This window comes from Nestor notabilis, unplaced genomic scaffold (genome assembly GCF_000696875.1).
Source record: "Nestor notabilis isolate BGI_N333 unplaced genomic scaffold, ASM69687v1 scaffold34383, whole genome shotgun sequence".
NCBI lineage: Eukaryota > Metazoa > Chordata > Aves > Psittaciformes > Psittacidae > Nestor > Nestor notabilis.
The window spans coordinates 52,615-68,347 of NW_009923927.1; the positions used below are offsets into that span (position 1 = coordinate 52,615).

The 15,733-nt window shown below is 38.6% G+C and overlaps 1 protein-coding gene across 2 annotated transcripts in view; it reads right to left on the reverse strand.

Annotated features, from left to right (window-relative positions):
• TTC1 (tetratricopeptide repeat domain 1) overlaps window positions 1-15,429 on the reverse strand; it is a 29,126-nt gene extending 13,697 nt beyond the window's left edge. Inside the window, exons 1-5 of one of the 2 annotated variants that reach the window (XM_010012396.1) lie at window positions 15,256-15,373; window positions 15,050-15,216; window positions 3,823-3,883; window positions 1,907-2,019; window positions 319-355 (exon numbers count right to left, since the gene is read on the reverse strand). In XM_010012396.1, coding sequence (XP_010010698.1) covers window positions 319-355; window positions 1,907-2,019; window positions 3,823-3,883; window positions 15,050-15,216; window positions 15,256-15,373 — 496 coding nt within the window. Of the gene's footprint in view, window positions 1-318; window positions 356-1,906; window positions 2,020-3,822; window positions 3,884-15,049 lie in introns of both variants that reach the window. The other variant, XM_010012397.1, reaches the window with a different exon arrangement.
• Between the last annotated feature and the right edge of the window lie 304 nt (window positions 15,430-15,733).

The window sequence follows — 15,733 nt, forward strand, 5'->3', positions numbered from 1 at the left end:
TGGCAGGTGGAAGTGGGTTTAAAATAGTAGGGGTAAGGAATACATAATAAAAAGACTTTCCTATGAAGACGTACAAACAGCAGCCTTATTGGCACAAGAGAATAGAAAGTAAATTATTTCAGACTGGAAAAGACAGACATTTTACAAAATAAATACTATAAATAAGTCTAGATTCAAGGTGTCTTCCATCACAGCTTTTCTTTAAATTCTTTAAAGACCTGTAAGACCAAATTTACAGCTCTGCAGTAAGGCACTAAATGGCATAATTTATGCACGAAAGATCTGGCACAAAAGCAGCACACAGGAAAAAAGCCATACCTTTGCTGCAGTCACTTAGGGCAGCTTCTGTCTTGTCCTAGAACACAAAATAGTTTTGTTATATTTAAATCATATTTGGGAATGATTGCGAAACAGATTATGTACAATTGCAAGCAAAAGGTTTGGCATTCCAAGGACTTGGGATGTTCATGTAATCAAGGCTTTTCATACCGTTGCTTCGGATGCAAAGCTCTTTACCAGTGATTAGCTTCCTCTCTGCGAAGGCTGCCAGTGTTCAAATTGCAGGGCTGCCCCACTAATCGGCCTGCACTGCACAGCCAGCAGCAGGCTCCAGACAAACGGCTGAGTCACATCTGCAGGCCTTGGCTTAGCTGAGCTACAGCTTTCCTACCTCTGTCAGTTAATTAAGGGGTTGGAATAGGCGGTTCCCAAGAGCCCCAGATAAATTCTTGTCTGTACGAGCTAAGACATTTGGAAAGCAGACACTGCCTTTAGCACTAATACAGCTTTTGCTACTAGGGACAACGCATGAGACTCCCAGAAGTGGTAGGGACAAGATCTTAGTGCACCCAGACAACCATAGTTAGAAGATGAGAGCCAGGCAATCTGCTTGTAATGAAACAAGAAAGAAAGCAAAAGAGCTGAGACAGAGATCCTATTTTCATCCAAACCAGGAGGGCTTAAAAAAATATAAATAAAACATCAGGCTCTTCTGTGCTTGTATTGTTGATCTAAGTAGCTGTAATCCTTCTACACCCAAGGAACTATCTTCTCCATAAAACAAAACCTGCCTCACAAGCTTCTACTGTAGTGCAAAGCAAACGAGTGCAGCAAGTATGGAAGAACAAACTTAATGGGCAAGCTATTCATAACACCAATAACATGAATCTATTTTCAGAGTGATATATCAGTCTGTCAGGTTTCACAGATCAATACTGGTGAGATACACTAGTACATACACAGTTCTTTTATCATCTTGGGTTCCCTTGGGTTTCTCAGTTTAGTGTTGTCATATTTGAAAGGTTCCAGCATCTGTACTAACAATTCTATTCCATTTTTTCCTTGTCCCTGGTCATGGAATAGAAAACATAGCAAGAAAGCCATAACTGTTCTATCCAGACCATGCCCTACTACATAATTATAAAGGAACTGCGTAGGAAGCAGACTAACTGAATTAATAAAGCCAATTAATAAAGGTAGGAAGTCCTGCTTATGCCTCAAAGCATTTGAGCAAATTAAATAAAGACAAGTATATGACACTCTAAGCTTTTAGAAAAAACCCCAACCACTAACTAGCTACAACACTAAACAATCTAATACATGGTCTGCACACACTAAACATGCTTGAAGACATGAACTTTGAACTTCATTAGAACAGAGTGAATGAAAGAAAAATCAGTGTTTTAAACATAATGCAGCACAGCAACTTTGAACAGCTGTTCCAGCTGCCACTGGAACAGGTTTGTATGCATCCTCAGTAAAACCAAGAGCATCTCTACTGGGAGCATGACAGACTGAGCAAACAACTTTATTCTTTGCCCTCCTTCATGCACCCCTAAATGACTTCATTACTGCATTTGTCAGATAATCACTACATGGCATGTCATAAAATAAAAAGAATATTCACCTGTTTCATTTTTGCAGCAGCTCTGTTTGAAAATAAAACAGCCCTATCTTTTTGGAAGCAGGCCGGACAAATCTGCAGAGCCTTCGTATAAGAGTCTTCTGCCTCTCCAAAGTCTGCAGATGCAATAGCAAAAAAGACTGAAACAGACCATTTATTTCAAATTCCAGTACAGTCAGTGAACCACATGGCTAAGATTTCTTTGGAAACACTTCTCAATATATGATGCAGCATTAAAGCAGAATTGGTAGATGCTCTCAGACAAACTACATTACTAAGTAGCACACAGATCAATGACAATTCATTATTTTAAAACCAACACCTTTGTAAGAGCAGAAATACAGTCCTGAGCTTAATGTAACAAGTGCAGCGTGATGTGCATATAGTTCTCATCCTTTAAATTGTTTCATTCTCCTTGAGTACCAGCCTTAGAGGTAGAATCTCTTTAGATTGAGTGAATCCTTGATCTGAAAGGAAGCATGTGCTGAAAATCATCACTGCACTGATACCTGTTCAAAGTAGCTACAGAGATATTTTATTTGCCACATCATCTTCAATGACTGACTTAAAGGTCAGTCACCACAAAGCCATTATCACCTGAAGGTCATCCATCATCAAGTCTGATTTAAAGCAAGGACCAGTGGTAAACCACATGGGATTATCAAGTTGAAAAACTTGAACAATAAACAATAAAGAGAGAATCACGAGTGAAAAGGCCCTATACCGACTGAACAATGCCCTGCCAGCAGACAAGTTCACTGGCCTCAAAACAGAGCAATTCTTGCTGTCCACATTAGCTGGTGACTATCCAGGTGCTTAAAAGGTTGTGTATTTCTCATTAGTAAGCACTCTGGCAGGCACAGGCACACTGAAAAGATCTGCCAAAGAATTTGTCAAGAAAAGACTATGGATGAGACTTCACAGGATGATTCAGCCAAAATTACAGGCTTGCAGCTTTCATGGTCCAAGCAGTTCCCCTCTGCCTGCTCTGATGCTTGCCTGAATTGGTAAATCATTCCCCAGGAATCTTGCTTTTTTAGCACACAGTAAAAGACCTCCAATAGAAAGGCCACTGTCTGGTTATCAGGTTGTACTTCCGGAAAAGGGAAGTTACTTGGCTGTGTCCCTGCTGATTGAGGAAAGTATGAATCTGCATTTCCTGGTTTCTTTGTGAATCCTCTACCCACCAGAACACTAAATGAAAGGCAGGTGCCAAAACTGCTTGCCCCATTATGTTTTTAATTAAAAGCATTGGTACAGTTATTTATTGCTGAGCTCAACCCTTTTGTTACATTCAGAACACGTCCAGTTCTGGCATAAACTAGAAAAGTACATACCGCTAGGGTTTTTTAATATATGTATTTGTGTTACATGTATACATTTGTGTATATCTCTACACACACATATGTATATAGATGCACATGAAGTACATATAGATGTACATACATGTATATAGATGTCTGTATATATACACGCACACAGACACAAATAAAATGTATAACAGATAGAACCAATGGAGAAAAAGAAACACGTACAAAGACATGAGAGGTACTGAGCCATTGAGTCCTGCATCAATTCTGAGCACACACATTAGCAAAACTCAGAGCTTAGTGGAAGTCTTTTTTGATTAGCAAAAGAAATCCTGGCACTTGGAAAGCCGTCAATTCTGTATCATGTTCTTAGATTTAAACACTTAGCTTTCATGAGAATCCTACTTTAGTAATCCAAGTCTTTGTGATTTCAACTTGACTCTTAAGGACGTCTCCTATCTCCTGTTCTCTAGAGCTGGATGAAAAATGATACAGATGATAAATTGGAATAATGATAGGTGTGAAATCTTCCTATGGGTTTTCTACATCACTGAAGTATTAATTAAGATTCTCTAACATCCACATGGTGTTAAAAGATCATCAACCCACCTCCTTTCTTGAACTGCTCATTTCCTTTCTCCTTCAGCATTGTGCTCTCCTTTCTTCTTTTCTACAAAAGAAAAGACAATGTCTCAAAGTATTTAATTGAAATGAACAAGTAGGTCAGCTGCAGTTCCAAATAAAGTATGAATGGAAATCAGAATAAAATACAACCTGAAGAATTTTAAGTAGCACCAAGATCACTTGCTTGTAGTTGCTGTGACATGATATACTTTACATATCTATGAAAAAATGCAGTAGAACAAGAAGGCAACTAAAAAGCTCCAGTTCATGGACAACAGAATGCGGAAAGAGCATTCATAGTGCATAACATGCTTTAAACTAATACATTAGCTTTTTAGCTGGCTGTTTGCTTCTTCTTTTCCAACTCAATTTAATTCAATCGGTGCAGGTCAACTATGTAGAATACATTTTAGATGAAGTTTCAAAGGTTTCCTTGAAATTCATAGTTACATGCACAAAGCATGTTGAACTGACTGCATGAGAAACAGGTCCATGGCTAATACTGTGCTGAAAAATTTCTTATGCAGTGAGTGACTAAACATCAGACCTAGAGACAGGAAGATTGTTCTGTTATACAGTGAAAATTGCACATGCTGAGCAGAGTTGTGTTTTCGACCATGAATATCTTAACAGTACTCTTGGCAGTAGTGAAGTTGACACAAATGCTCTTAGCCTCTGAAACAGAAAACACAGGATGTCACCAAGCCATCTCTTCAACCTATTTACACAGGAAGCCTTTCACATGCAGACATACCTCACACAAGTACAAACAAAGCGGTATAAGCCAGACAGTAACGTCAAGAAGCAATGCTCGTGTTCATGAATCATTTATGGTAGAAAAATGATCATTTGACCACTGGTTTTGCCCTCAATGCACATGCATACAAAAAGGACTTGAATTCAGGTGTCTATAAATTACAGATCATTGAGCAATTAAAAACCCAGCACTAAGAAAAGGAGCAGTTTCCTTTCCTGCAGACTGTGTAAATCAAGGATTAATGCAATTATCAATATCGCACAGAACATCTCCTTGGAAACAGCTAAATATAGTACTCTTTGTAGAGCACTGCACCATCTCACAGCGATGCCAAGCAGCTGACAAACAATACAAAATCAGAGGTTCTCTCCTCTTGATTTTATTGGGTTTGGAAAGTAATTCACTTGACCATTGTCACCATCTTTGTAATAACAGATCACAATGCTCTAAAAACAAGGCTCAGCAGAATGGCATTCAGTTGTGACACAGAAATTACACAGCAAAATATCATCTGATCCTTTTGATATATGCCTAGATCAATATTTTTTTCCCTATTGCCTAGTAAATGTTTTCTAATACTCATTACTCATCACAGTTAAAAACCCAAACCAAACAAAACGTAGGTCAGACGAAACATGCACTACTATTTAGAAACTGGCCTTCCTGCAGGGTGCATTGAGAAACCTACAGCAGTTCCTCCACAATGTCACTCGCACCAATGTACACAAGGCAGTTGGTGCTTTCTAAATACGAGCAGACAAACAAATTTAGGCACTTAAGGCATAAGCATAAATTCATATATGCATGATTCTGCTATTCAGCACAGGGAGTGCTGTTCCCAAACAAAGTGCCAGACAGAACAGCTCCAGTAAGGCCACTGCCACGCACAGTCAGCCCTCCACAGAAAGAAATTTTTAACATCTTGAATGCATACAGAGTGGAAAGAACAACAGAACTCATTTTCATACCAGTGAACAAAGCAGCCTGATTTCAGCACAGAACAGGTTTGGAGAGGACAATCCTACAGGAAAACATGGAAGATCTACATAGATAAGCCTCATTCAAGAAAAGAAATGCTTGAAACATCAGCCCTACTGACTTCATTGCTTATGACCTACTTAGAACTGGCCTTTAAGTGCCATTAACTGATTTACTGTTGCATAAGGTAGAGTTACAAGTCTACAATAATGAAAGAGCTTTTCTTGTATAAAATGACATCTACAGCATGGCCACAGTACCCCTGATGCAGAAACCCTAAAAATCAAGGAAATCTGGATGAAAAGCTTTACCTACTATCATTATATTGTTTCATTCTGTTAAAATTATTACAAAATATTACGTGTTTACCCCAGGTAAGTATTAAACACTAATATAAAAAGTGATGTGCAGCAAGAAGGCTTTAGAAGAATAAGCTTTATACTAAAAAAAGAGTAAAAGGAAAATTCTTCCATTGTGGGATTCTTTCTCAGGTAGCCAAGAGGACTGTGACCTCCAATAGAAGAGAGAAAGACCAAGACGGCTGTATGGCCATGTTCCCTGGGGAAACATGGGCAGATGAAAGTTCTGAGCAACGGAAGAGTTTAACAACTGTCACACTGGGAAGCTGATGATTCATACAACAGCTCCTCCTCCAAAAGCCTGTTCCTTGGCATGTCCTCTTGCCTGTGAATCAAACTGCACAGACTTGAAGGGTAAAGGCTATTAGTCACATAACTGTTAGAGGCACTCAAACGTCAGTGACAGTCTTGCGGTCACTTCTGACTATTTGACCAGAAAAGGTGTTGTCTAAGCATGTTTCAGAAGCCAGCAGCATTGTTAAGAACACCGTATATGGCTTTGCAGCTTACTCAGCTCCCTGGAAAGCAGCAATGCAAGCAATGCAGTCCTGCTTCAAAACCAGTGTTTCTGTTACAGCCTGACCAACATTTTCAAGATATCACTGGATGATGAGTTTCAGGCTGTCCCTTAAGTTCCAAACCATACAAGTTTTCAGAGTATTTTTCACAAAGGTAAAGTCTGTAGGGTACCTCATGTATCATTACGGATTTGCATTTGAAGCATGACCTGTAAGCAATACATAGTAGCAGACATTCCATAAAAGCAAATTCCTCTGCCTTTTCCACAAAAATGTAAAAGCACACATATTGGCATATCACATCCTAAATGCACTGCCCTCTAAAGCATATTGTGTATTTGTGAAATAAATACATCATCTATTCCACCATATATATATTTCTTTAACAGAAAATCCTAACCCAAAAACAGTGGAAGTCAACTCTTTTGGACGAATTTACATTTAACCTGAAAGGACCACTCCAATGGATGCTGTCTTCTATTTGAATTCAGGGTAAAAAAAAAAAAACATCCCCAAAACCAAAATACAAAACTCACCAGCAAACAAAACCAACCCAAAAACTAAGCTACTGTTAGGAGACTTAACCTCCTCACTCTGTATGCTAAATTTCCAGCTTGGATGGACAATTGCAAAGTGACTGGTCATCAGTTTACTGTGATCACATCAGCCCACAGTGAAAAAATTGCAAGTGACTTGTCCTTGGGACAAATTTTGCACACTGTCATTTCAGTGTCCCCACCCTTTCATTTTTCAGGAGAAGATTCAAGTAGCTGCAGGGCAGGCTACCCTTTCCTCAGGAGGGAAGTAGGTCAGACTGAACTCCTGGAATGCCTTGCCTAAGGAAAAGACATCTTGACCCACTACATTCCCGGAGGCTGCTCATACAAAACATCGGGGTCAAGCGCAACTTCCCCAACTTACACTCTATTATGATTTTCTGCTCTTCAAAGGCAGCAAAATATTAAGGATTGGGTTTTGCCAATTTTATTAACACAAAGATGACAATTCCAAGCAGCAGAGAGGCATTATTTTTTGATGTACAAAGTCAAAAAAATAATTTTTTTAAGTCCAGAAGAAATAACTACATTTAACTGGTAATATGATTCTTAAAGGATCTGACTAGAAATGTTTACAGATTTGGATATTGAATTACAATCATCCAAATTATGAAGAAATTGGGATTTTAACATAAACCTGCCTGGCAAGCAAAAGGTACTGAAGATTAAGGCCTGATCTGAAGTAATAAGAAAAGACAGCTTGACCTTCTGACAATAAAGTAAAACAATTCAAAAGAAAGGCCATCAAATACAGTCCCTGGACCTCAAAAAACCTCAGTGTTAAAAATAAAAGCATTAAAGCATTATTATACTATTAGAGAAGAAAGCAATGTATACAGTTTCTCTGTTTGTTTAAAAAGCAACCAATATAATAAAATGCTGGAAGTGAAATCCTTGAATACAGCTGATGAGAGCTGAAGGACAAACACCCTCGGCTTCTAATGCTTCCAACTATGCTTCCTCTGCCTGTTCCTATGCATTTTATTTGATCAATTCATTTAACTTTGCTAGGGAATTGTTCTTGGCCCCAGTTTTGTCAAGAGCAGCAAATGTGTACACTCTCTGTAAGGCTATTTATACAGTGTGACAATGCACATCTGCATCTCATATACCCTTTTGTAAGGTCACCAAGTAGAAGTCAATTTAAAATTACTGGAGTTCAAAAGGTGCATGGAAGCAAGGAATTTAAACAGATAAGGAATGTATTTTTCAGCTGCAAATACCAACTCTATTTCTAAATCATCCATTAGTAGTCATCTGCTTCCCCCTGCAGTTTTGTGAAGCTATTGCTGTATCATGCATCTAAGGATTTGAATTTCAATGTAAGGTTGTAGTCACTCAAAAAAATCTTTCTTCCAATCTTGCTAGTGTTGTCCCTTGGAAACTGTGCCCAATCTGCCCAATCTACACCCAGAGGCACAGTAATGAGTACTGCTAAACTCTGGCTGATCTCTCTGCTCACTGTAGATCTCTGCTTATCATAACTGTGGTAAAATCAGGTTAGCCTTTCTTCTGCCAAATCACTACCGTTTCCTGAAACTGTAAGCAGCACTTCCAGAGACAACAGATCACATCCATCCTTGACAGACAGTTTAATATGTCAGTCTGTGACTACTCCTGAGTGACAACACATGCCATCCAGGCCCACCTGTTCAGAGACAACAGCCTCACACAGAAAAGTGGAGCTGACCACTTAATCCATCACCACAAGTTGAACAGATCTCAGTTCAACAGTATCAGCATCTTTCAGAGAAATGCAAACTGAACATAAGGCTTTATATTCAGTTTATATGATTTTAATCAGACAGCAGCACAGAAAGAAAGATGAAGGTAAACTTTATTAAACTGCCATCCAACAAAAGATTTTTATGGTTATTTAAAAACATAACTCAAACTATAAACCACACAGGGAGAATATAACTCCAGATTTAATCCAGGTTCTTCTCACCAGCACTTAGAATTAATTATTCCAGCAGATACAGATATACTTCTCAAGCTTTGATTAACTCAGAAAATATAACAGGATGTTTTGTTCTATTTTGCAAGCTATAGGACAGGGCAGTTTTAGTCTAGCAATCCATCTTTTTCTCCAATTTGACCAAAACAGCATATTTAGTATTGATGCTGTACTGTATACAGAATTCAGGTTATTAAAGTAGATCATTTGAATAAGGGGATCACCTTTTATTATATTTCACTGCATTGTGACACCTTCAAAACCCAATTGTATTCCAAGTTTTATCGCTATACAAAATTATTTTGAAGGCTGATAAGAATTATTAACAGAAGATATATTCCTTATTACATAAATAACTGAAAAAATACCAGTAAGTTTCACTGCTGCTCAGTCAGCTGGGTTATCTCATGTATTAATAATCTGGGGTTTTTCTAGTCCAGCTACCTAATTCTTCCTGGAAAGAGTTCTGAGACCATCTTCAAATCTAATGACTGCTCCAAAATATGATTCACTTTGCTTCCATTTTGTACCTTAGCTTTTAGTCTATAAATACTACAGAAAAAACCAGCAACTTTGACAAAGTCACTATTACTCCATTATATTGGATAGATGGAACTAGGAATGCTGAAATGAATGACTACACCTGAGAAGTCATCTCAGAAGAAATTCCAGATCAGTTCTTCAACTCCTGGAAAAGCAGATTCTATGCAGAAGCTGTAATTTATGGAAGAACAATGGCATCAACCTCAAGCATGGGGAAGAAAAGGTGAGGAAGCAAGCAGTTTGAGGAAATTTATTTGATTCAGACAATGTTCTCTAACACATCCTAGAACTTCTGGAGAAAAGGGGGCGAGGGAATCTCAGGTATAACTCAAAAATTCTATTTTTCAAAGATGAGCTTCACGTAAGTCTTATGGAGTTGCTAAAAATATACTAATCAAGTATCTACCAGAGCTGTGCTCCTTGTCTTGCTGACACATTTCCTAGTGCTAAAGTAGAAGTTGAGCATGATTACAATCAGCTGTAGCTCAAACGCACATGCAACAGCCCAAAGAAGGGAACTGCTTTTGAGGAATACTAGATATTTATTCCAAGGTCTTACAGCAGCTGGAGTGTTCTATATCCAAAATAAGAGCTCAGTAGGCCAGGTGCTTAAATCTTTGACAGTTAAGGCCCAAAGAACAAGACAACATCTGTCATGATGGAACAGCATGAGGGATTCAGAATCTTGCTGCTGGATAAACTCATAATTAATGGGTGTTCCTCCAGAAGAGGACCAGGTCAGACTGAAACAATTACCATGTAGCAGCTGTTGGGTGTCTTCTGATTAATTCTGCAGACTAGACCAACGTCAAAGCCATCACTGTCAATGACAACTAACCAGAAAAATCTGTCTGTAATGCATCAAAAGCAATTTACTGCTCAGCGCCTCTGCTGAGGCAGCAACCAGCATGCTTTAAAAACAACAAGATCTTATAAAAGTGAATTTTATTTCAGGCTGCTGAATTCTTAAAAAGCTCTGAGCTGCAAGTCCAGGCAAGTAACCAGGCTCTATGCTACATCTGGTTTTAAGAATACATCTTGCAGGTTTGTGTCTTAATATTGCTTCAAGCTCTTATTTTGCTTCATTGTGCAGAGACTTCTTATGGTATCAATACTGTTTCCCTGGAAGTAATTCATGCTGCTTAAAATCAAAAATCTCACTGTATAGGGCTTTTGAAATATAATTGAGAGAAAATATACAACTGCTTGCTTCCTCTCTGATCTCTGGAACAGCTTCTGCATCAGTGATAATTTCTACTCAGAGCTGCTACCATGAAAGCTTGCACATGGGATATGCATAAATACACAGAGCAAGGACTAGAATCAGTCTTTGCATCTCCAGATTAGACACCTTCTTTTCTACAGCATTCAAAAAAACCCATTTAATAAAGCTGCTAAAATATAACAGTGGGCTTAGTTTAAAAACAAACCACAAACTGCTAAGGTGTAGCTCCATAAATTTGATCTGAGCAGGGCTAAAATCCAGCTTTCCTTATGACATGAGTACATAGTTTATGGTTGGTGCTGCAACCACAGTTCATAGGAAGTTCTTATTTAGGCAAGTAGTGTAATTGAAGAAAATCCATCTACCCCTGTATGCCATCACGAGGCTGCCATTTGATGTCTACTTTTACCAGCAGTGCCCTTGATCTAAAAATACAGCATTATTTTTCATCTGAATCATTCCCTGTAAGTGGTTCACTGCACATTCACACAGAGGTGTGCTTGCACAATGAAAGAGGCAGCAGGGGGCTGAGAATAACTGATCAAGGACTGCCTAAGTAGCAAACACAGCACTGCTGCTGAGTGTCTGGGCACAACCTAGAGAGTCAAACAAACAAGTTCTGAATATTTCTGCCTCATTTCCTCCAGCTGAGAACAAAAAAACCCACAAACGACCAAATAAACAAAAAAGAAAACCATGTTGCCCTTCTCAAAAATGACCTTTTGAGTAACTGGAAGGAGGTTTAAAATGTAACTGCAGTATTTTTTCTTAAAAGCTGCATCATTTAACAGATTCTTTTCATAATCAAAATATAGAGAACATTTCACTGCTAAAAATAAAATAAAATGTGTAGACATCTATTTCATATACTATGAGGAATGTTGGAGAGGCAATTCAGCAATAACCCTGAATAATGGTTTTACTACACAGATCATGTAAGGTGATGCAGGATAAGAACATGAAAATAGGCTACTTCAATAGTTAGAACTGTTGTAAGCTTGTAATTCCTCTCTAGTTTCTGGATTTCTAAAGCTTTTCTTATACGAGATACCAACAATATTTGGTTAGATAAAAAAATAGCTGTATGTTAAAGATCATTTATATAATCTACTCTGAAAGCTTTCTATGGAACATAAACAAAGTTCACAATGTAAGTATTCCCAGTCTAATAGTTACAGTGATATTAAGAGATGGAATCCCCCCATTTCATTACGTATAACCATAAATCAAGCTGAAGGGCACAATTGCTCAATACCACTGGAAACAAACCTACAGAAAGATGAGAACTGCAGCTGTCTCAATACTTTCTCTAAGGAAATCTTTCCAGCTTTATACAGTTATTATTTTGTACTCCCATAGCACCTTTCAGTGGAGTTCCACAAAGCTGAATGCAAGTATTGAACAGTCACAATTCTGCTCATTTTGCAGAAAGCAAAAATTGATGTGCAAAAATGATTACCTAATATAACAAACAAGAGCAACATGAAAACTAAGACACCCAGTTTCCAGTCCTGCTGCTTTTTCTAAAGTTCAATTCTATGACATAATTTCCTCTCAGTTTTTAGCATTTTGTCTATGAAAATCTCAAGCTGCCTTCAAGTTAATAGGCTGCTGTAGAAGTCCCATCATGACTCATGATGACAGTGCTCCTCCTTGTTGTACAAGCAATAAACAGAAGTAGAAAACAGGTCTGTTTAGTTTAAACTGGAAAAGATGAAAGAGCAATGTAATGTTTTTACTCTGAAGTGAGTAGGTCAAGGAAAAATTATTATTGCCCTGTGTTCAGCAAAGTGCCCAGTTTTGGTGAGCCCCCATACAAAGACATCAACTTCCAGGAGTCCTGAGGAGGACCCCCAGGATGGTCAGGACACTGGAGACCATGGCCTAAGCAGACAGCCTGGGAGAACTGAGTTGTTCAGCCTTAAGAAAAGGTGGCTCAGGGAAACTTCATTACTAGAGAAAATGGAGACAAACATGGGCGTGCGTAAAAAAGAAAGGCCAGTGGTCACAAGTTGCAACAGAGGCAGTTCTAATTAAATAAAAAGAAAAAATGTTTCTACCAACAAGGGTAGTTAAACATTAGAACTGGGGCCCAGAGAGGCTGTGCAGCCCCCAGGCTCTGAGATGCCTTTGTGGCTCTGGGTAGGCTGATGTATTTGATCTATCTTTGAGCAGGGCATTGGACTAGATGACCTCCAGAGGTCCTTTTGGGGCAAAGGATGCATGCAATAACCTCTTTTTCTCCCCCACCTTCTGTTATTGATTATTAGATCCCAAAGTATTACAACTGGCCAGCATCCTTATGCCCATTTTACAGATACCAAAATTGAGATAGATACAAAATGATTTCCACAAGGTCGAGCAGCAGACAAGTGTTACATTTAGACTCATTCCTACTTCAAGGGAATTATATTCCATGTTTCCCTCACCCACTAGTCCCTTATTTCTTTTCTATCTCTCCTAGAGACTTCTACATTAACGTAACTATCTGTATGACAGATTAAAAACTACCTTTTTGTATTCATTGATGTATTTTGGTCAGAAATCCCATCCTACCAGCAAGGGACCTATCTGAGCCACCACTTGATTAAATTTCTGTATACTGGTTTATAACAAACAATTGTGTTTGGTTACCTGTGGCATCTTAGCTCTGCATATTTGTGCCCTTCACTCCCTATTTACAATAGCTGACAGTAAGACCACAGCGTAGTCAAGTTACTGCCAAGCCCTTCCCTCTTTCCAACTTTTTTGGGCAAGGTATAGCCAGCATTTATTTACTTATACAACACAGTCAGGGCTAAGTGTGGTCCAGCTTTACTAAGTCAGTTGAATTAGGAAAGATAAGCCTGTCTGTACAAAAGAGTAACAAGCCCCTATAAATTCACTGAAACATTCATATTTTAGGCACTTAAACTATAGAGCTAGACAGTATATTATCTTCCCCTATGAAGTAATGCTTTCCTGAGATGCTGCCTACCTTCTCTTGTCAGTTGCCATTCCTTACTCCATTCTCTCCTTCTGCCACCACTATCAGTTAGTTATTCAGTGTTATCTGTGATCCAAATTGTAAACCTTACCTTCCAATAAGGACTTCATTTCCTTTAGTAAAGTAAGATCCAAGCCATGCCTACAGGACTATTAAATAAAGTTTGCTGAGGTCTTCCCTTCCTATAATTTACAGTACATCAGAATTGAATCTTTTCCCCAACTGCCAGAGACTATAGTAGTACTTTTTGTGACTATTTCAATTTTCAGTACAAGTAACTGCTTGTTTGAATAATTCCATCAGATTTTAAGAGGCTGGATCAGTTCTTCGAAACATGATGTTTCTGAAGCTATTTAACTTGTCAAAAACAGTGTTAAAAAAAAAAAAATTACAAGAGTTGTATATGTTGGGACACAGATTTCAGTTTAATATCTTTACTCTCACACTATCTGCAAACTAAAGCTGAAAAAAATTAGGGAAAAAAAAATTCCACAAATAAGTAGCAAGCTCTGCACTATTTGCTATGAGAATATAATTACCAGGAGAAATTCACCCCATCACTCAATGCTGGAAGTGATTTAACAAGTTTTCTCCAAGTTAGGAAAAAACCCCACAACTCTCTATATTTTTTTTCTAGCTACTTTATGACCATAATATCTTAGAACCTTGAAACTAACTGCTGGCAACTGACACCGCTGGCTGAGGAGCAAAAAAACTGGTTCACACAGTCTTACAGGGGAGTAAACATCATTACAGAGGCTATTGGACTTCTTCCAATAACTTATTTATTATTCCTCACAACATTATCCAGTTTGTTAACCAAATATTTTGCCCAATGTAACCACACTGAAGGTAAACAAATGCAGACATCTCATGCCTTGTGTTTGATTAAAGCTTAAGTAAACTATAGGGATACTTTCAGCTTTAATCCATATTAGTTGTATTACACGATCCAGCCTTTCAGATAAGAAAATTATCCCAAAACTTGCTCTGAGTTTTGGAAAAGCACCCTGCAGCTGATCAGGTGAAAACAACGAATGCACACAAACTAAAGAACATGTAACATGGGGATTTTTGTTTCTTACAATCTCTTTTGAGACACAGTAACTCGACACACTGCTGAAAGTAGACAAAAATCTGCAACGGAATGTGATGATTAAGAACAGCAAGAAAAGCTAACAAAATGTTTACTAGCTAAAAGAAGGAATTACGAACAGTAAAACTAGACACATAAGTGTTTTAAAGGTCCATGTTCTGGCCAGTCACAGACCATTCAGAAACATGACACTCAAAATATATCTTTTTACATTCAACATGGGAACGTTGGATTACCTGTTTTTCTTCCTCTGGCATATCTTTTTCTAGTTCTAGCAAGTATTCTTCATCTAGTTCTGTCTGCTTCCTTGAGCTAGTCTCATCATTCTGTAAATTCCCTTCATCATCCAGCACAGGCTCTTTTGCCTCAAAGGAGTCGTGACAGTCATGGAAACACTCGTCTGCTGTTGTGAGATCTTTGGCTGAAGATGCTGTGTATCCACTTTCAATGTTTTGGGGACTCTGTGCATCTTTGGGGCCAGTCTCTGAACTCTTCTGATCGGAAAGCTTTAAGTGATCAAGTAATTCTTCAGGTGAACTTGCATCTTTAAACTCTTCCATGTTGAACTCCTTGAAGGGAGTAGGTTTTTAGAAATGAGAAAGAAAGAGCCCTCAATAAACACAGCAGAAATGCCTTGTCAGCAAACGAATCTCTGAAGTACTTAAAAGTACTCCTGACATCCCCGAGGGAAACTATTATCCCTCAGGGAGGGGAGCAACCTGTACATGCTTCTTCCATGCACTACACACCGGCATGGGGCCAGCACTCTGCTCCCATAAGTTAACTGACAAGCTCAGACTGCCGGGACCGGCTCGGAACTGCGCTATACGACGTCTTTTCTACTGCACTGGAGCTGAAGTCGAACACACGGGCCTCAGCACCCCCTCACCCGGCCCGGACCCCCGCGGACAGCGTGTAGC